General features: G+C 42.2%; 4 protein-coding genes across 4 annotated transcripts; all 4 read left to right on the top strand.

Annotated features, from left to right (window-relative positions):
• The first annotated feature begins 1,732 nt into the window (after window positions 1–1,732).
• LOC311022844 (protamine-like protein) lies at window positions 1,733–2,505 on the top strand. Its single transcript, XM_084024413.1, has one exon. It carries the CDS (start codon window positions 1,771–1,773, stop codon window positions 2,329–2,331), a length of 561 nt encoding a protein of 186 aa, XP_083880539.1. The 5' UTR covers window positions 1,733–1,770; the 3' UTR covers window positions 2,332–2,505.
• Window positions 2,506–6,368: 3,863 nt separating this feature from the next.
• LOC311023538 (macrophage-expressed gene 1 protein-like) lies at window positions 6,369–9,419 on the top strand. The gene is made up of 2 exons (XM_084025441.1): window positions 6,369–6,858; window positions 7,214–9,419. Exons 1-2 carry the CDS (start codon window positions 6,409–6,411, stop codon window positions 8,891–8,893), a joined length of 2,130 nt encoding a protein of 709 aa, XP_083881567.1. The 5' UTR covers window positions 6,369–6,408; the 3' UTR covers window positions 8,894–9,419.
• A 2,688-nt stretch (window positions 9,420–12,107) lies between these two features.
• Window positions 12,108–15,149, top strand: LOC311022949 (macrophage-expressed gene 1 protein-like). Its single transcript, XM_084024579.1, has 2 exons — window positions 12,108–12,576; window positions 12,932–15,149. The coding sequence occupies exons 1-2, from the start codon at window positions 12,127–12,129 to the stop codon at window positions 14,609–14,611; spliced, it is 2,130 nt and encodes a 709-aa protein (XP_083880705.1). The 5' UTR covers window positions 12,108–12,126; the 3' UTR covers window positions 14,612–15,149.
• An 810-nt stretch (window positions 15,150–15,959) lies between these two features.
• Window positions 15,960–18,753, top strand: prf1.5 (perforin 1.5). Its single transcript, XM_084024904.1, has 5 exons — window positions 15,960–16,239; window positions 16,572–16,846; window positions 17,021–17,292; window positions 17,437–17,578; window positions 17,672–18,753. The coding sequence occupies exons 2-5, from the start codon at window positions 16,577–16,579 to the stop codon at window positions 18,557–18,559; spliced, it is 1,572 nt and encodes a 523-aa protein (XP_083881030.1). The 5' UTR covers window positions 15,960–16,239; window positions 16,572–16,576; the 3' UTR covers window positions 18,560–18,753.
• Window positions 18,754–19,900: the final 1,147 nt, after the last annotated feature.

The raw sequence follows: 19,900 nt of genomic DNA, 5'->3' as shown, positions 1-19,900 counted from the left end.
GCCTCGTATTGCTGTGTGTAGATACTTGTGATTTAATCCACCAACACATCTACAGCAGATCATCTAAAAGGATTCACATGTATGTAGCCTACCACATTCATTACTTATATATTTAATGTCCTGGTAGCTGTAGAGACAAACAAGTGTTTGTTTAATTATGAGGAAAACATGTCAGTCACAAGAAAATCTGGTCATCATAAAGAAGGTAAAGGGTGTGTGTGTGTGTGTGTGTGTGTGTGTGTGTGTGTTACAGTTTCTCTGTCCAAGTTCCCTAATGGGATTATTACAACTTTAATTGGTCTGCTTCATTCTCTGTTCTCCTGGATTTAAAGGCCTCGTTTACAGTTAAAATACATCTATGTCCTTCAGTGGACTTTTTAAAAAGTAGGTACTTACACTTAAGATAATTTTGTTATTCTCTCTCTCCCTCCAGAAGGCATGACTATATTTGACAATCTCCTCCCTCCTAGACACAGTAAACACATCATCGAGAGAGAGAGAGAGAGAGAGAGAGAGCGAGAGAGAGAGAGAGAGAGAGAGCGAGAGAGAGAGAGAGAGAGAGAGAGAGAGAGAGACCTCTGCTGTTTTTAGAGATTAGTACTCATCAAAAATGCTTTGAGTGAGATTAAGCGACCATTAAGTGAAATGATTTATACACACAAACGTGGAGAAACACAAAATGTTACAGATAATATAGATGAAATACTATTTTATGTTTGAAAGCTGACTGATATATACATGTTTGCTTAATTCATGTATTCATTTGTACTTTGCATAAATACAATTAAATCGAGGATATTGTTGTTAAAACCTCATGATGGAATTCTAACATTTATGGCATCATGTCCTATACATTTTTTTAAGTGGTTTTCAGAACATGGCAGTTTAATAGGAAAGAAAACGTGTTTTAGATATAAATGTGCATATTTACGTGAAGGCATCCATGACTGGTCATTTCACGAAGAGTGAAAAAGTAAAAAAAAAAAAGAAAAAAGACCCGGGAAATTAATCTTAAATTCGTTTTTCCGGCCGCTTCTTCTTTCAGACTGATAACTAGATTCTGGCTGAGGTCCATCTCCCTCCACACAGAGGAGACTTGTACCATAACACATATAATAGTATCACTGTATAACATATGATGACATAAAGCTTCTTTTTCTTCTATCTGACTTTTTTTCCAGACACATTGTCATCACATCTGTCCTGCCTCTGCGTTTCAGGAATGTACATTCATACTAAGTTCACTATGGTATGTCTGCATTGCAACTGTGTTTCTTTGGTCACCTTAAAATGCATTTAATTCACAAAATGGGAAGAAATAAAACCAAGTTTTGGAGCCAGCATATCAAACACATTGCCATATACGCTCATTTAAAAAGAAAAGTCTGTACAACACTGTTTAAACAGTGTAACCTTGTTAAAACGTTCAAAATACCACACTTCTGACATTAAACTTTACAACTGCCAACCTGCAATTACACAACAAATGTGAATGCACCTTAATAAATCGCTCAATAAAAACACAGTTATAGACAGTTAAGATAACGCTGGTTCTGTTGGTGTACTTTCTGTATGGATGTGTAGCACTTTAAGCGGGCGTTTTTCAAAATAATCAAGCTGGAGAAAACACAAACATGATCAAGTTTGAGCCGCAGAGAAGAGGCGCGATCTGGTGGCGAGGAGGATGACTCTCCACGGTTCTCATCGGGCCGTTATAAAGCGTGAGCCTGAGGCAGTAGAGATAACACTCTGTTTGCTCACTCTCTTACAATGTCTTCTGCTGGGAGTGCTTTGCCCCCGGCGGCACCGGCCAAATCTCAAAAGAAGAGAGCCAAGCCTCAGAGGAAGAAGACGGGCGGCACGGTGTCAGACCTGATCCTGAAGGCTGTGTCCCAGTCCACGGTACGTGGCGGCGTGTCCCTGGCGGCCCTGAAGAAGGCTCTGAAGGCTGAAGGATACGACGTGGGGAAGAACAACACCAGGATCCTCACCGCCGTCAAGCGCTTGGTGTTCACCAAATCCCTGGTTCAAATCAAGGGCGTCGGGGCCGCCGGATCCTTCAGGCTGAACAAGAAGCCCCCCACACCTCTGAAGAAGGTGCTGAAGAAGAAGAAGCCAAAAGCAAAAAGGGTCAAGAGGGTCAGTCAGAAGAAAGCGGCTGCAGGCGCCACTCCAGCAGCCAAGAAGTCACCTAAGAGAAAGAGCAAGGCAAAGAGTCCGAAAAAAGCCAGGAGGCCCGCTGCAGCCAAGACGCCCAAGAAACCAAAGAGTCCCAAGAAGGTCAAAAGAAGGGTTAAGTCTACCAGGACCAGGGCTGCTGCCAAGAAATGAAAAACACTTTCATGAACACTGAATGCAAACAAATGTGGACTAAAACTCCACATTATTCCAATTGCTTGAGCTTGCATTTGTTTTTCCTTGTGTTTTGAAACCTTTTTCTCTGCCACGGTCCGTAAAAGGATTGAATTGCAATTGTTTGTAATAATAAACCCTATTTTAATTGAACAGTGTGTCTTGTGTTACCTCAGTTTTTGATTGAAAACATTACTTTGACAAACTGGATATATCGTTTGCAATGCAATGCAGGAAATTGTCATTGCCATCGTCTCTACTGTCAGTAATGACCAAAATCTAAGCTATATTCTCCTGGGAGCAGTGACTGCATGGGCACGAGGGTGATTTGGCACACATCCTTGAAGTGCTTCATCCACAGTGAGCCAGGAGGACACCCATAGCGTTATGAAGTGGCGCCTTTACGCACCGTTATGCACAGGGACGAAGGCGTCCTGCACTGTTTCCACTTTCATGTGAACACAGACAGCTGTTGTGGTCGCAAATCATCCTGAATGAAACGTCTGCATGCATGTGAAAGAGAAACACCTTCTCAATCTGCGAACAGACATATGCTAACGCCACTTGGATTCAAAACCTCCCTTGAACTCGTTTTGTTTGCGCCAATTTCGAGTCAAAATTGATATCAGCAAAATATTGGCTGAGACCAGGCTGCTCAACACAGCAGCTGGTGACACGAGCCAGCTGCTTGTCAAACACAGCTTATCATCACCAATGAGGCTTGATGGGTGTGGCCGGACTTGTTCGTTAAGCTCGTTTATCTCCAGCACCAAAACAACACTCAGTGTTCAGTGGGGTCATCAGGGGCGTGTCTAGGATTTAGGATCATTCGGGGTAGCCGCGGACTTGAGGAAGCCTCCTGACTGTAAAGAACCATTAAGTTTTTATTCAAGACGTCATGTGACAGACAATGGAATGCAAACATTGGGTCAAAGGAGCAAGTGGAGGAGTTAAGCTGCTGTATCACCTCTGCTGGATTATTATGGGGTGAAAAATGATGCATTGTGCAGAGACAGGTCAGATCTATTAGTTGGTGCAGTTGTTAGCAAGAAGTTGACATTTGGTTGGTGAGAGAAGCTTGGAAAGGATTTGTTGTGTTTAGGAGGTTTTCCTAGAAATTTAAAGGGAAGACAGTAAAAGTAACGCAGAAACAAGTTGAGGGGGGTTTAGCTCAGGAGGTAGAGCGGGTTGGCTGGCAAGATTGCCGGCTCGATCCCCGGCTCCTCCTAGCTGAGTGCCTGGTGTCCCTGAGCAAGACACCTCACCCTAATTGCTCCTGACGAGCTGGCTGTCGCCCTGCGTGGTTGACTCCGCCGTCGGTGTGTGAATGTGTGTGTGAATGGGTGAATGTCAGTCATTGCTGTAAAGCGCTTTGGAGAAAAGCGCTATATAAATGAGGCCATTTACCATTTAAAAAAAAAAGTTGAGTAAAAGGAATAACCGGACATGTGTGCATTATTCACAAAAAGCATGGAAGTAGGAATAAAATGGATAACACATGTTTAGAAACTGTCAGACACTGATGAGTTGATTCAGAGGCCCGCTGTGTATCAGACTGTGTATTGCAATGTATTCAAGCCACAGACTTTATATATGAGATTCAGGCGTGTGCCTTTGTCAGTCAGTAAAAGTTGTGCACCATTCATTTATGTGGCTGGTTATCATCTTTATTTGTTGTTATTTGTCTTCATACGATTTATTATAATTCATAAAAACAGAAATTATGTTAACTCTTAGTTAGGTCTTTCTAGCTATTTCAAAGCCAGATTTATCAGACCTTAGTATAATGACTTTTAAGAGAACATAAGGATCGATGAGGTCAAAGAGTGACTGTAAGGATTGTCTGTAGGCACAGAAGTGTCTGATCAGAAGACCTGGTTATGAGTGAAGGGGTCTATCCAGTGATTACTAATGAGAAAATGAACTATTTTAGCACGAGACTACTGAAAGGTTTTCTATGATGACATTTAGTCAGCCAATGAAATAGTGATGTTTTGAGTGAGTTTACTGTTAGAATAAGTGGGGGATTCAACTAGAAATGAGTCTTGTGTAAAAAGTGAGAAAAGGGGTTCCAAAAGCTAGGATGTATGAGCTATTCACACTCGACTTCAGAGCCTTTTCAATCTGTTGTAGGGTTTCCTGTTGCCATCTACTGGCCACATTTAGAAGTAATGCATTTGCCGGAGAGACAGACACAGTGGGAAGGCATGTAATATTAATATATACTGTGTATTTATAATTTTTCTTCACTGAAGATAGGTGAAATGATCAAGTCTATACATTTTAGAATCATCAATCCTCTTTGGTGTTAGTCATTGTGTGTTTTTAAAGACTGAAGACTAAAGAAACTGTAATTCTAAATTTACTTGTTTGTTTCAAATCCGGAAAACATATTGTTAAATTCTCTCCGTCAAAGTGCTTTTAAATCCATTTGATTCCTTCCACAGTTTGATTTGAAGTGTCCTTGCTGGGTGTTTAGGAGTCAAAGTATCCCCCTGTTTTCAGCTAATGTCTTTGTTAAATGTCCCCAAATATGTGATGATAGGCACTTTTGATAGTTAAAAAAATGAAGTTATAATGTTGATGACTAATTCAGCAGAAAGCCTATTTATTTTACTTCCCCCTCCTTTCTCAGATCATGTGAGTGTTACGTATATGAAACTCATTGACCAGTCGAAACAGCCCAGATCATCATATGATAAAATTCTCCTTGTATGTCACCCAAATGTAACTTGGCATTTCACAAACAACAGTAACAAGTAACATACAGAATTCCTCATAAGCAATGCGGAAAGTTGGCACAAGCGAATACACAAGCAGTAACATACGGTAGTTCATATCAATCATCACTATACTTTGTTACTAACAGAACATGTTTATTTGTATTGCACTTCATTTTACCATTTAAACAAATTTGTTACACTTGAGTTTGACTAGAATTTTCATAGCTATTTATGTATTTTTAGATGAGTAATTTGATCACTTAAAAGATGAAAAAACCACCGATCACTTTTTTTCAAATCAGAAGTTTATGCTTGTGACTTTATAGTGTATTTTGGATCGTATTGCCTGTCAGTCTCAACATGTTTTTCCAGAGATGGGGTGTAGGACTGCAGTCAGAGGAATGTGAAACTATTGATTGTCATGTTAAATATTCACCCAACAATAAACAATGAGGACAAAAGGGAAGTTCCCCATAGATTATACAAGATAAATCACTTCCTTAAAGTCCCTTTATTAAATCTGAAGTTTAATCCTACCAGCCTTTTTTAAAGAGATTCTTAGAACATCCTCAGTGACATACACTCATGTGACTATTCACAAACGTGTGAAAACTCCACAACTTCCTTTTATCGTTATCTTGTTCTTATAGCTGCTTTCTGTTCCCTTTCATACGAGGAAGTCTATGAATATTTGACCTTTACATTAAAAGCAAAGTTTATCAACCGAAACATTGTACCTTTAAGCTCTGGTTGATTTTAATTTAATCCCCCAATTTCTCAAGCACCCTTTCGTGTGCCGTTTGCATGTTCATGTTGGGTGGGGGAACAATGAGAGAAAAGTGTAAAACGAGCACATGGAAAAAAATTTTTTCTAACAAATCACTGCAATTTCTGCATGTTGTTACCCTCAAGATCATTTTTGGCACACTCTGCTTTAATCAAACTAAGACTGACAGAGAGAACACACCCTCCAATCACTTGGTTATGGTTAGACAACAATCAGTAATTGCAGTATATCAAGTTTATCATTGTCATTGTGGGTTTATGATATCAACCTTAATATTGTTTCATTATACTGTGAAGTTATTCCTCTGGATGAGAAAATAAGCTTCATATCGTAGAGAGAGTATATTCAGGTCATTTGGCTGAGTACTTTTTTCTGTTATTAAGTAGCATGAAGTATATTCTGCAAATGAAAGTAAAACCACATCTTCCCCCAATCAGTTCTTAAACTGGGTGTTCCTGTTTGTCATGTGATAAAGTGCGTAAGAGGAAGAGGAGATATACTTGTACCTTTCACTCGGTCGTCTTAGACCTTCCTGACACAGTCACCATGAAGGCAGCAGTGACCCTCCTGGCCATCTCTCTCCTTCATCTCTGCAGTTCGGTCCCCATCAGCCGCCCCACCAACTGGCTCAGACAATGTCGCGCGTCCACCAACCTATCCATCACAGCACTGGAGGTGCTGCCGGGCGGAGGCTGGGACAACCTGCGCAACCTGGACCTGGGTCGGGTCATGAACCTCAGCTACTTCCAATGCCAGACCTCTGAGGACGGGCTCTACCTCATCCCAGATGAGGTGTTCGTCATCCCCCAAAAGGAGACGGGTGTAGAGACAAATTCAGAGATTATCAGCTCCTGGCTGGAGCAGAAAAGCTCCACATCTCACGCCATAAATGCAGACGTATCCTTCCTATCGGTGCTGAACGGCAAATTTTCCAAAGAGAACCAGAGGATGAAAACCCATCAGGTCAAAGACTCATCAACTACAGCCAGAGTGCAGGTAAGTTTTTATTTTCCATAGTTTGGCTGAATAAAAAAAAATCACGCATTGTGAAGTTAAATTCATTTCACAAATAGTTTGTTTTCATATAAAAAGCTACTACTCTACCATAGATTATTTTTACTTTATAAAAATGTTGAGGGAGTCTAAAAAAGTTTATTTTTAGGAATATTTAACCCTAAATAACACTGCTATAAATGTGCCAGTGTGAGTTAGATGGCTATTTTTTTTATGCATAGTTCTTGGACGGTATTACAGACGTCACCTTGAAAAGCAAATCAAGAAAAATACAAATATAATACGCTGAAATAAAAATAAACAATGGCATAATGATATTTCATATTTTTCTTCAAAGGTCCGTAACTTCATCTACACAGTTAAGGCTTATCCAGACTTCACTCTGGACTCACGGTTCGCTCAAATAGCCAAAGAGATTGCTGATGCGATTGAAAACAACCAAACAAGGAATGCGGACTATCTCTCGGAGAGGATGGTGCTGGACTATGGAACCCACGTTATCACCAGTGTTGATGCTGGGGCCACTTTGGTGCAGGAGGACTACCTCCGTTCCTCATATGTGTCGGACAGTTTGTCAGAAAGTTCCTCTGTCAAAGTGCAGGCGGGCTTTAACTTTTTTGACAAACTCAAGTTTGACATCAGCAGTCAGAATACCCAAACAAGCTCAGCACTTCAAACGTATCAGTCCAACATCCAGTACTCGATTATCCAAAGCCACGGTGGCGGCATACCTTTCTATCCTGGCATCACTCTGCAGAAGTGGCAGGAAAGTACCAGGAACAACCTGGTTGCCATTGACCGGTCAGGATTTCCCTTGCAATACTTCATAAATGTCAACACCTTGCCCGATCTGCCCCCGCCGACAGTTGGCAAAGTGTCCGTTGCAGTGAGTCAGGCCATAGAGCGTTACTATAAGGTCAACGCACGCCCTGGATGTGTTGATGTCAACTCCAAAAACTTTAACTTCCAAGCCAACATTGACGATGCGTCTTGTGAGGGCCCTGCTTCCAACCTCAGTTTTGGTGGCGTCTACCAACAGTGTACCCGTGTAAGCTCAGACGCGGGTCCACTATGCGACGAACTTGCCCAGAAAAACCCAGACACGGGGGACTTCAACTGTCGTTCACCTTACTCTGCCACTTTACTGCGATCAGAATCGAGACAGCAGGGCTACAAGACCTACGATTGCTATGACCAAGGCTATTCGTGTGGGTTTTTGGGCCTTTGGCGTTGCCATCGCCAAATGTGTCAGGACCACTACCACGTTCGCTCCGCTCGCATAGACACCTTCTGGTGCTCCGTAAGCGGAAAGGCCCCAGACAACTCGGGGTATCTGTTCGGAGGCATATACAGCCCGTCTCTCCTGAACCCCCTCACCAATGCTAAAAGCTGCCCCGCAAACTTCATTCCAGTGAAGTTTCTCTCGGATGGCCAAGTGATCTGTGTGAGCAAAGACTATGAAGCTGGCAGCAGGTACTCGGTACCATTCGGAGGCCTCTTTAGTTGTCAGTCAAGCAACCCGCTGGCAGGGAATCAACGTCGATGCCCCCTTAAGTTCAGTCAGCACCTCGTCGCCGTGAGCGACGGCTGTGAGATTCTTTACTGTGTCCAGTCGGGGCTGTTCACGGGTGGGCAGCTGCTCCCGGTGCGTCTGCCACCGTTCACTAATTCTCCCCTTGTCAGCATGCAAGCCACAAACACCGTTATGGTGATGACTGAAGGAGAGAAGAGCTGGGTGAGGGTGGGCCAGACCAAGGCATGGAGACTGGCCAAGCCAGACGAAATCAAGGAAATTGTACGGCAGCTTAATCCAGAATTGAGTCAGATGACTAGTGGTGAAAAAGCAGGAGTAGCTTTCGGGGTGATGGGTATGATGGCACTGGTGGTCATAGCAGCAGTACTTGTGGTGAGGAGGAGGAGGAGGTCGTTTGGGTTTAGGCAAGCCAGAGGCTATGAGGAAATACATGGTGATGTTCCCTGTGATGAAGTGAGGGAGACGCAACAAGATGAGGCTTGAGAACAATCAGTCTAAACTATGTATTTTTTGTTTCTTTTCCATGTGTGGGTGCCAGGCCTCCAGAGACGGAGGTTAATCTGGTGTGACATATTTTTATTTTAACTTCCTTGTTCTTTCACCTCAGAAATCACCATCATGTATCTTACAGCAGCAGAGGTTTTTTTTTATTTTTGCCTTAGAAAAAACCCAAATGTCATAAAGCAGAAGTGCCTTCCAACAGCTGCAGTTAATCAATACTGCCCCCATGAGGCCATGATGCATTTCATTTTTATATGCCGTTAAAAAATGTAATGCTTGGTTTGACTTTGTTGATGTTGTTTCTGTATATTTTGCACATAATTGATGAACATTTTGTTATGCCTTTTTTCCCAATATATGAATAAGAAGTACGAGAGTAAGGATTTAATGTTTTGTACTGAACTTTTTTTGTCTCATACTACTAAACTTAACAGGATTTACAAATGTATGCTTTTAAACTCTCCTGTACTGCACTTAACTCCTAATTAAAATGGTGTATTACAATTTATGGATCAATGTCTTCGTGTTTATATTGGACTTATGTGTCTCTGTTCAAGAAAAACTAAAATCAACAAATACAAATACCTCAAAGTAATTGGCCTTCTCAAATCTGATTCAGAGGCCCCCAGTGTATCAGATTGTGTACTGCAATGTATTTAAGCCACAGACTTTATATTAAAAATTCAGGCATGTGCCTTTGTCAGTCAGTAAAAGTTGTGCACCATTCATTTATGTGGCTGGTTATCATCTTTATTTGTTATTTGTCTTCATACAATTTATTATAATTCATAAAAACTTAAATTATGTTAAGTCTTAGGTCTTTCTAGCTATTTCAAAGCCAGATATATCAGACTTTAGTATAATGACTTTTAAGAGAACATAAGGATCGATGAGGTCGAAAGAGAGCAGCCTGGCATTGATTGTGAGTGACTGTAAGGATTGTCTGTAGGCACAGAAGTGTCTGATCAGAAGACCTGGTTATGTGTGAACAGGTCTATCCAGTGATTACTAATGAGAAAGTGAACTATTTAAGCACAAGTACAGACTACGGAAAGGTTTTCTATGATGGAATTTAGTCGGCCAATGAAATAGTGATGTTTAGAGTGAGTTTAGTGTGAGAATAAGTGGGGGATTCAACTAGAAATGAGTCTTGTGTAAAAAGTGAGAAAAAGTGTTCCAAAAGCTAGGATCTATGAGCTATTCACACTCGACTTCAGAGCCTTTTTATACTATGTGCTGAAGCATGCAGGTCTTGAACCCGAAGGCATTTCATACAGTACAATCTGTTGTAGGGTTTCCTGTTGCCATCTACTGGCCACATTAAGTAGTAATAAATTTGCCAGAGAGGCCGACACAGTGGGAAGGCCTGTAATATTAATATATACTGTTTATAATTTCTCTTCACTGAAGATAGCCGAAATGATCAAAAGTCTATAGTCTATTAATTTTAGGGTCATCAATGCTCTTTGGTGTTCATCAGTTTTTTTAAAGACTGAAGACCAAAGAAACTGTAATTCTAAATGTACTAGTTTGTTTCAAATCCAGAAAACATGTTAAATTCTCTCCGTGAAAGTGGATCAAAGTGCTTATAAATCCATTTGATTCCTTCCACAGTTTGATTTGAAGTGTCCTTGCTGGGTGTTTAGGAGTCAAAGTATCTCCCTGTTTTCAGCTAATGTCTTTGTTAAATGTCCCCAAATATGTGTTGATAGGCACTTTTGATATTTAAAAAAATGAAGTTACAATGTTGATGACTAATTCAGCAGAAAGCCTATTTATTTTACTTCCCCCTCCTTTCTCAGATCACGCGAGTGTTACGTATATGAAATTCATTGTCCAGTCAAAACAGCCCAAAACATCATATGTTAAAATTCTCGTCACCCAAATGCAACTTGGCATTTCACAAACAACTGTAACATACCAAATATGCAATGAGGAAGTTAGCACAACAAAGCAAATACACAAGCAGTAACATAGAAACAAAGTAAGTAGTGATGACTGAACTAACTAATAGAACATGCTAATTTGTATTGCACTTCATTTTACCGCTTTAAAAAACAAATTTCTTACATTTGAGTTGGACTAGTATTTCCATAGCTATTTATGTATTTTAGATGAGTAATTTGATCACTTGAAAGATTAAAAACCACCTATCACTTTTTTTCAAATCAGTTTGTTCAATGAAGGTTTATGCTTGTGATTTTATAGTGTATTTTGGAGTCGTATTGCCTGTCGGTCTCAACATGTTTTTCCAGAGATGGGGTGTAGGACTGCAGTCAGAGGAGTGTGAAATTATTGATTGTCGTGTTAAATATTCACCCAACAATAAACAATGAGGGCAAACGGGAAGTGCCCCATAGATGATACAAGATAAATCACTTCCTTAAAGTCCCTTTATTAAATCTGAAGTTTAATCCTACCAGCCATTTTTTTAAAGAGATTCTTGGAACATCCTCAGTGACATACACTCACGTGACTATTCACAAACATGTGAAAACTCCACAACTTTCTTTTATCGTTATCTTGTTCTTATAGCTGCTTTCTGTTCCCTTTCATACGAGGAAGTCTATGAATATTTGACCTTTACATTAAAAGCAAAGTTTATCAACCGAAACATTGTACCTTTAAGCTCTGATTGATTTTAATTTCCCCCAATTTCTCAAGCACCCTTTCGTGTGCCGTTTGCATGTTCATGTTGGGTGGGGGAACAATGAGAGAAAAGTGTAAAACGAGCACATGGAAAAAGGTTTTTTTCTAACAAATAACTGCAATTTCTGCATGTTGTTACCCTCAAGATCATTTTAGCACACTCTGCTGTAATCAAACTAAGACTGACAGAGAGAACACACCCTCCAATCGCTTGGTTATGGTTAGACAACAATCAGTAATTGCAGTATATAAAGTTAATCATTGTCATTGTGGGTTTCATGATATCAACCTTAATATGGTTTCATTATACTGTGAAGTTATTTCTCTGGATCAGAAAATAAGCTTCATATCGTAGAGAGAGTATATTCAGGTCATTTGGCTGAGTACTTTTTTCTGTTATTAAGTAGCATGAAGTATATTCTGCAAATGAAAGAAAAACCACATCTTCCCCCAATCAGTTCTTAAACTGGGTGTTCCTGTTTGTCATGTGATAAAGTGCGTAAGAGGAAGAGGAGATATACTTGTACCTTTCACTGGTCGTCTTAAACCTTCCTGACACAGTCACCATGAAGGCAGCGGTGACCCTCCTGGCCATCTCTCTCCTTCATCTCTGCAGTTCGGTCCCCATCAGCCGCCCCACCAACTGGCTCAGACAATGTCGCGCGTCCACCAACCTCTCCATCACAGCACTGGAGGTGCTGCCGGGCGGAGGCTGGGACAACCTGCGCAACCTGGACCTGGGTCGGGTCATGAACCTCAGCTACTTCCAGTGCCAGACCTCCGAGGACGGGCTCTACCTCATCCCAGATGAGGTGTTCGTCATCCCCCAAAAGGAGACGGGTGTAGAGACAAATTCAGAGATTATCAGCTCCTGGCTGGAGCAGAAAAGCTCCACATCTCACGCCATAAATGCAGACGTATCCTTCCTATCGGTGCTGAACGGCAAATTTTCCAAAGAGAACCAGAGGATGAAAACCCATCAGGTCAAAGACTCATCAACTACAGCCAGAGTGCAGGTAAGTTTTTATTTTCCATAGTTTGGCTGAATAAAAAAAAAAAAAATCATGCATTGTGAAGTTTCACAAAGTTTGTTTTCATATAAAAAGCTACTACTCTATCATAGATTAATTTTACTTTATAAAAATGTTGAGGGAGTCTAAAAAAGTTTATTTTTAGGTATATTTAACCCTAAATAACACTGCTATAAATGTGCCAGTGTGAGCTAGATGACTATTTTTCTTAACCGTAGTTCTTGGACGGATATTACAGACGTCACCTTGAAAAGCAGATCAAGAAAAAGAATACAAATATAATACGCTGAAATAAAAATAAACAAATGGCATAATGATATTTCATATTTTTCTTCAAAAGGTCCGTAACTTCATCTACACAGTTAAGGCTTATCCAGACTTCACTCTGGACTCACGGTTCGCTCAAATAGCCAAAGAGATTGCTGATGCGATTGAAAACAACCAAACAAGGAATGCGGACTATCTCTCGGAGAGGATGGTGCTGGACTATGGAACCCACGTTATCACCAGTGTTGATGCTGGGGCCACTTTGGTGCAGGAGGACTACCTCCGTTCCTCATATGTGTCGGACAGTTTGTCGGAAAGTTCCTCTGTCAAAGTGCAGGCGGGCTTTAACTTTTTTGACAAACTCAAGTTTGACATCAGCAGTCAGAATAACCAGACAAGCTCAGCACTTCAAACGTATCAGTCCAACATCCAGTACTCGATTATCCAAAGCCACGGTGGCGGCATACCTTTCTATCCTGGCATCACTCTGCAGAAGTGGCAGGAAAGTACCAGGAACAACCTTGTTGCCATTGACCGGTCAGGATTTCCCTTGCAATACTTCATAAATGTCAACACCTTGCCCGATCTGCCCCCGCCGACAGTTGGCAAAGTGTCCGTTGCAGTGAGTCGGGCCATAGAGCGTTACTACAAGGTCAACGCACGCCCTGGATGCGTTGATGTCAACTCCAAAAACTTTAACTTCCAAGCCAACATTGACGATGCGTCTTGCGAGGGCCCTGCTGCCAACCTCAGTTTTGGTGGCATCTACCAACAGTGTACCCGTGTCAGCTCAGACGCGGGTCCACTATGCGACGAACTTTCCCAGAAAAACCCCGACACTGGGGAGTTCTCCTGTCGTTCACCTTACTCTGCCACTTTACTGCGATCAGAATCGAGACAGCAGGGCTACAAGACCTACGATTGCTATGACCAAGGCTATTGGTGCGGGTTTTTGGGCCTTTGGCGTTGCCATCGCCAAATGTGTCAGGACCACTACCACGTTCGCTCCGCTCGCATAGACACCTTCTGGTGCTCCGTAAGCGGAAAGGCCCCAGACAACTCGGGGTATCTGTTCGGAGGCATATACAGCCCGTCTCTCCTGAACCCCCTCACCAATGCAAAAAGCTGCCCCGCAAACTTCATTCCAGTGAAGTTTCTCTCGGATGGCCAAGTGATCTGTGTGAGCAAAGACTATGAAGCTGGCAGCAGGTACTCGGTACCATTCGGAGGCCTCTTTAGTTGTCAGGCAAGCAACCCGCTGGCAGGGAATCAACGTCGATGCCCCCTTAAGTTCAGTCAGCACCTCGTCGCCGTGAGCGACGGCTGTGAGATTCTTTACTGTGTCCAGTCGGGGCTGTTCACGGGTGGGCAGCTGCTTCCGGTGCGTCTGCCACCGTTCACTAATTCTCCCCTTGTCAGCATTCAAGCCACAAACACCGTTATGGTGATGACTGAAGGAGAGAACAGCTGGGTGAGGGTGGGCCAGACCAAGGCATGGAGACTGGCCAAGCCAGACGAAATCAAGGAAATTGTACGGCAGCTTAATCCAGAATTGAGTCAGATGACTAGTGGTGAAAAAGCAGGAGTAGCTTTCGGGGTGATGGGTATGATGGCACTGGTGGTCATAGCAGCAGTACTTGTGGTGAGGAGAAGGAGGAGGTCGTTTGGGTTTAGGCAAGCCAGAGGCTATGAGGAAATACGTGGTGATGTTCCCTGTGATGAAGTGATGGAGACAAAACAAGATGAGGCTTGAGAACAATCAGTCTAAACTATGTATTTTTGGTTTCTTTTCCATGTTTGGGTGCCAAGCCTCCAGAGACAGAGGTTAATCTGGTGTGACAGATTTTTATTTTAACTTCCTTGTTCGTTCACCTCAGAAATCACTATCATGTATCTTACAGCAGCAGATGTTTTTTTTTTTTTTTTGCCTTAGAAAAAAAACACAAATGTCATAAAGCAGAAGTGCCTTCCAACAGCTTCAGTTAATCAATACTGCCCCCATGAGGCCATGATGCATGTCATTTTTATACGCCGTTAAAAAACGTAATGCTTTGTTTAACTTTGATGATGTTTCTAAATATTTTGCACATAATTGATGAACATTTTGTTATGCCTTTTTTCCCAATATATGAATAAGAAGTACAAGAGTAAGGATTTAATGTTTTGTACTGAACTTTTTTTGTCTCATACTACTAAACTTAACAGGATTTACAAATGTATACTTTTAAACTCTTCTGTACTGCACTTAACTCCTAATTAAAATGGTGTATTACAATTTATGGATCAATGTCTTCGTGTTTATATTGGACTTGTGTGTCTCCGTTCATGAAAAACTAAAATCGACAAATACCTCAAAGTAATTGGCCTTCTCAAATCTGAGTTATGAACACCAGTCTTTTTCCTAATCATGCAAGATCGACAAACGGAAGTTATCTCTGAGCAAAATCCAAACACATCATCACAAAATATCACTACATAGTGTTGAGGTGAATACAAAATGCAAAAGTCACAGTGAAGCGGACACATACTTGGTAAGCAGCCTGCAAACGTGGCACCAAAAAGCACATCTTGGTCCTCAAAATAAAACAAGGTTGAATGAGGCGTCTTGCACACAGAGAGACTTTTATCTTCCCTGACCTTACTCAGAAAACCACAAACATTCCACCCACATGCATAAATAGACAATGGCAAATCTGACCTCAGGGTGCGGGTAAGGTTATCAGTGCACAGACAGGCGGGCTCAGACATTATATACACAAAAACACGCATAGTCACATCAACACACAGACACATGTACTGAACTCGCATGCACGCACATACATATGCATGTAGCCGTTTCCAGTAAAGAGCGTGCAAGACACTGTGCATCGTTGCCTCTCGTGACTATACAAGAATCTCCCTCCCCCACACAGCTGTGAGGGATTCATAGAGCTGGGTCATGAATATGAAAACAAAATCCACTCATGCTGAGGAAATTGTTAAAGCCTGCGGAGAGAGAGAGAGAGAGACAGGAAGAGGGACAGAAAGACAGATATATACAGCCCCGAAGCAGAGGAACTCCCTCCTTGGTATTTTTCATATGACCGAGGACAGACAAAAGAGAGCGCGCCCATCAGGCTTTCAGCACAGCTTGCCAGTAAACTCGAAGGTCTCCTGTGATTTCAACCGTGATTTTATTTCCAGCAGGAAAAAGAGTCAGTTTGCAGTTAATCTTTGACGGCACCGTCGATGGGGCTTATAAAGAGGGAGGCACAAGGTTGTTTTTCTTGGCTGTTCAAATCTGGAGAGTCATTTCAGCAGACAAAGACATTTGCAGCCTGACAACTCCGAAAAGAAGACGAGGCCACTCATCGTCTGAAGGGCGTGCAAATACAGTCCAAGGTAAGAGTGTGCGTGTACATGTTGTGGTCTGCTGTGCACGTTTTTAGGGTCGACACAGCAGCTGTGGCAGGATTACTCCAAATTTTAAGGCAGAGAGGATTAAAATTTGCGTGCACCTTGTAACAGACATCATTCCTCTTTGATTATAAGTTTGCTCCCAGCAATCACTCTGTCAATCTGTGGAAATTCATTGTTAACTAAACCCCAAAAAACCCAAACATAATGGGGTTCGAACCAGATACTCATTACATGTCTAAGGGAGTATTTCATAGCAAAAAATCATTATCATAAAACCTGAGTACTGACTACTTTCCCCCGTTGTTCCACTTCAGCAACCATGCAAGCTGGAGGACACCAACGGAGCGACGTCGTTCTGTTGACATTGGCTCTACTGGTCATGTTGGAGGTCTGCAGGGTGCACTGCTGTCGGGTTGGCTCAGGGTCAGAGTGTGAAAAAGCCCCCTTTGTTCCGGGCCACAACCTGGCAGGCGAGGGTTTCGATGTGGTGCGGATGCGTCGAACAGGGGCGTACGTCATCAATGTCAAAGCTCACCTGGCCGATAACCGAACCTGCACACTGTGTCCAAACCGCTTCCAAGGAGGACAGGTGAAAACCATAGAACTTTTCTCTATTTTGCATGGTATCTTAATTCCATCCAAAGCACATTTCCTCTTTTTTTTGCCATGTTTTTTCCTCCCTCTGTATTCCACACTTCCTTTAACTATGTCCATCCTGCACCTGCATCCCACTCAACATCCTGCCCTTTTCTCTCCTCCTTAGATTCAGAGGCTTCCAGCTACAGTGCTGGACTGGCGTCCATTCAGCCGCTGCAGTAAGCAGCTTTCTAGTGCCCTCCATCACTCCGTGGACTCCCTGCTGCGCAGCTCCAGCTCCCTGGTTAACAACAACTGGGGCCTGGGCTTAAGTTTAGATAATTATGGCAAGGGAGTGGTGGGGGGAAGCCGTTCGGACTTGGCAAAGTTTGCTCGTTCACAGCACAGCGTAGACAAGGCCACTTTCGCCATCCACGAAATCAGTTGCACCTACTACAGGTAAAGTAGTTGGGCTTGTAATTGTATACTATATTGCTCATTGATTTAGATTTATTTGAAAAGAGATTGGCTGTTTGTCACATAAGAGTGAAGATTATGTTTCCATTGCGTTGTGGTTGAACTCCACACGTCTTGTTTTTTCAGCTACAGGCTGGCCGATCACCCCCAGCTGAGTGCAGAGTTCACAAAGCATTTGAAGAGACTCCCACGGAGCTTGAACACAAGCGAGAACAGAGCATTGTATCGACGGCTTATAGACACATATGGAACACACTACATACATCAGGTCAGTTGGTAATACGGTGTGCTTTCAATACAAAAAAAAAAAAAGCCTAGTTTGAAGTTTTCAGCCTTCATTTCGTTCCTTTGTGTCTCCTAGGTCCAGCTTGGTGGTAAGGTGAAGCGGATCACTGCCTTCAGGACGTGTCTGGCCACACTGAAGGGTTTCTCCGAGTTGGACATCAAAAACTGCCTGAATTTTGAACTCCGAATGGCTCTCGGTTTCCTCCCTGGCAACGCATCCTTCTCCAATAAGTGCAATAGCCTCCTGAAGGGTAACCTGAGCATGGGCTTCTACCAAGGCTTCATGACCCATAAGATTGAGGTTATCGGAGGGGAGAGGTACTTCCCCGACATCCTCTACCAGGAGGACCCATCTCAGGCATACCAGAGCTGGATGAGCAGCCTCCACGACAACCCTGACGTGGTGTCTTACGCCATCTTCCCCCTGCACAATCTGGTGGAGGACTCGCAGATCAGCGCCAATCTGAGAAGCACGGTCACAGAGTATATTAAAGATAACCAGCTGCATGGGGATCAGGTTGGTTTCAAGAACTGCTCCCCGACTCCCAACCTGGACCATAACTGCTGTCCTCTACGGTCTGGCAGAGGAACCCTCAGCCTGGCGATCCACAGAGCTGCAGGCCTGAGGGCGGACACCTTCACGAAAACGGACGCGTACGTGAAGATCTTCTACAGTGGCATGTACGAGGAGACCGAGACAGTGATGGACAACAATGACCCGGTGTGGAACACGACTTATGGCTTTGGATCCGTGGAACTGGGTCAGGAGTTGCGGTTTGAAGTCTGGGACAGAGATGTGCTTTACAACGACAAAGCGGGTGTATGTGTCGTCTACCCGGAGCGAGGAACTCACTCTCTGAGCTGTCAGCTGAGCAAAGGAGTTCTCTATTTCACCTACACCATCAAATGTGATGCTCACTTGACAGGCTTCAGATGCGGACGATACTCCCCCAACGCCGAGTAGATTCTAAGATTGCAACATGGTAATGTAGATATCACCATTTTCTTCATGCATATTATGAAATGTTTTTTTTTCTCCAAAAAAATTGCTAGTAAAGTTGTTGTTGGTCAGTTGTGTTCCATGTAAATAACTTACAATATTTGTTAACTAACCGAAGTCCTTGAGCTTTTGCTGTGCACACCAAAATAAAGGGATTTTGATGTAGGCTACTGTTGTATGTTGTCAACTTAAATCATCTTAAATCTGATACAATGGTATAGAGTATAATGCATTGATAACCATGAGGGAGACTAATATCTATAATTCATACCAGTTGAAAGACCAAGATGGCAGCTTCTCCTGCTGAATCACTCTAGGCATGATAACACACATTTATTACAATGTTTATTATTTAGTTAAAACAGAAACCTTAAAAACATACAAATGACTTAGTAAAAGCGTTTACACATACACTTGTACACTTACAACACATTAGCCACTTATACAGTATGAATGCAGCAGCTGCTTCATTAAGAATTAATTAAATCTTCTCTGTCTCTTAGCTCAAGATATTCAAAGGAGTCGAAACAGCAAAGAAAGCAATTCAAGCACCATTTTTATTGAAGAAATTGTTTTTCCTAGTTTTACACAGTAGAAAAACTGTAATAGTTATGGACTTAACGCATGAACTAAACCCACACAACCATGTAACATCTGTCTATTTCTATAAGGTCAATCAGTCTGGCTTTGCAAAAACAACTGACTTAAAGTATGACCTCAGGATGAAAGTCAACACATTACACTTAAAGAGAATACAATTTTCCAGATACTTGACTGACTTTCTGATGCAACCACAACTGTCAAAAATGATATTGGAGGAAATCAACGTGAATAGCAACACTTTTTGTATGGTTGTCATTTTGGCTGCAACTGAAATGTTGCTGTGGATAACAACAGCAAAAACGTTTTGGTGTAAACTATTTCTTTCTGTTTTTAAAGAAGTGGCAAATAAGAGCAAGAACATCAGGAAAGATTCAACACTGTCAGGTAGGAAGGATAATCTACCTTTGCATGGTTGCTGTTACCAGCAAACAGTACCTTTATCTGAATAATAAAGGCTATAAGACTGCGTGGGTTAATTGAACTTAAAGGACTGATATGTAGTCAAACAAGTGCCATGGTGTACTCCAACACTTGTACTGGTCTGAACTTCTAAACGGCACTTTCTTTCAAGTTTCGACAGAGAATCCTTGCCTAACATTTTTGTTTTGCCTTTACACAAAACTGTGCATGAAAGAAAAGTGTTGTGGGCACAGCTCCAATGCTGCGCGGTATCACAATATCGGAGCTTTTCATGGCAGCATA

This window comes from Eutrigla gurnardus, assembly GCF_963514095.1.
Source record: "Eutrigla gurnardus genome assembly, chromosome: 13".
Taxonomy (NCBI): domain Eukaryota; kingdom Metazoa; phylum Chordata; class Actinopteri; order Perciformes; family Triglidae; genus Eutrigla; species Eutrigla gurnardus.
The sequence above is the reverse complement of the archived record's forward strand: the minus strand, read 5'-3'. Positions and strand labels throughout refer to the sequence as shown.

What these genes read in the sequence shown, in the direction of transcription:
- LOC311023538 (XM_084025441.1), top strand. Translation starts at nt 6,409, where the DNA reads ATGAAGGCAGCAGTGACCCTCCTGGCCATCTCTCTCCTTCATCTCTGC. An exon ending in CAACTACAGCCAGAGTGCAG is followed by an intron (nt 6,859 to 7,213) that starts GTAAGTTTTTAT and finishes TTTTCTTCAAAG; the next exon opens with GTCCGTAACTTCATCTACAC.
- prf1.5 (XM_084024904.1), top strand. Translation starts at nt 16,577, where the DNA reads ATGCAAGCTGGAGGACACCAACGGAGCGACGTCGTTCTGTTGACATTG. An exon ending in ATCAGTTGCACCTACTACAG is followed by an intron (nt 17,293 to 17,436) that starts GTAAAGTAGTTG and finishes TTGTTTTTTCAG; the next exon opens with CTACAGGCTGGCCGATCACC. An exon ending in GAACACACTACATACATCAG is followed by an intron (nt 17,579 to 17,671) that starts GTCAGTTGGTAA and finishes TGTGTCTCCTAG; the next exon opens with GTCCAGCTTGGTGGTAAGGT.
- LOC311022844 (XM_084024413.1), top strand. Translation starts at nt 1,771, where the DNA reads ATGTCTTCTGCTGGGAGTGCTTTGCCCCCGGCGGCACCGGCCAAATCT.
- LOC311022949 (XM_084024579.1), top strand. Translation starts at nt 12,127, where the DNA reads ATGAAGGCAGCGGTGACCCTCCTGGCCATCTCTCTCCTTCATCTCTGC. An exon ending in CAACTACAGCCAGAGTGCAG is followed by an intron (nt 12,577 to 12,931) that starts GTAAGTTTTTAT and finishes TTTCTTCAAAAG; the next exon opens with GTCCGTAACTTCATCTACAC.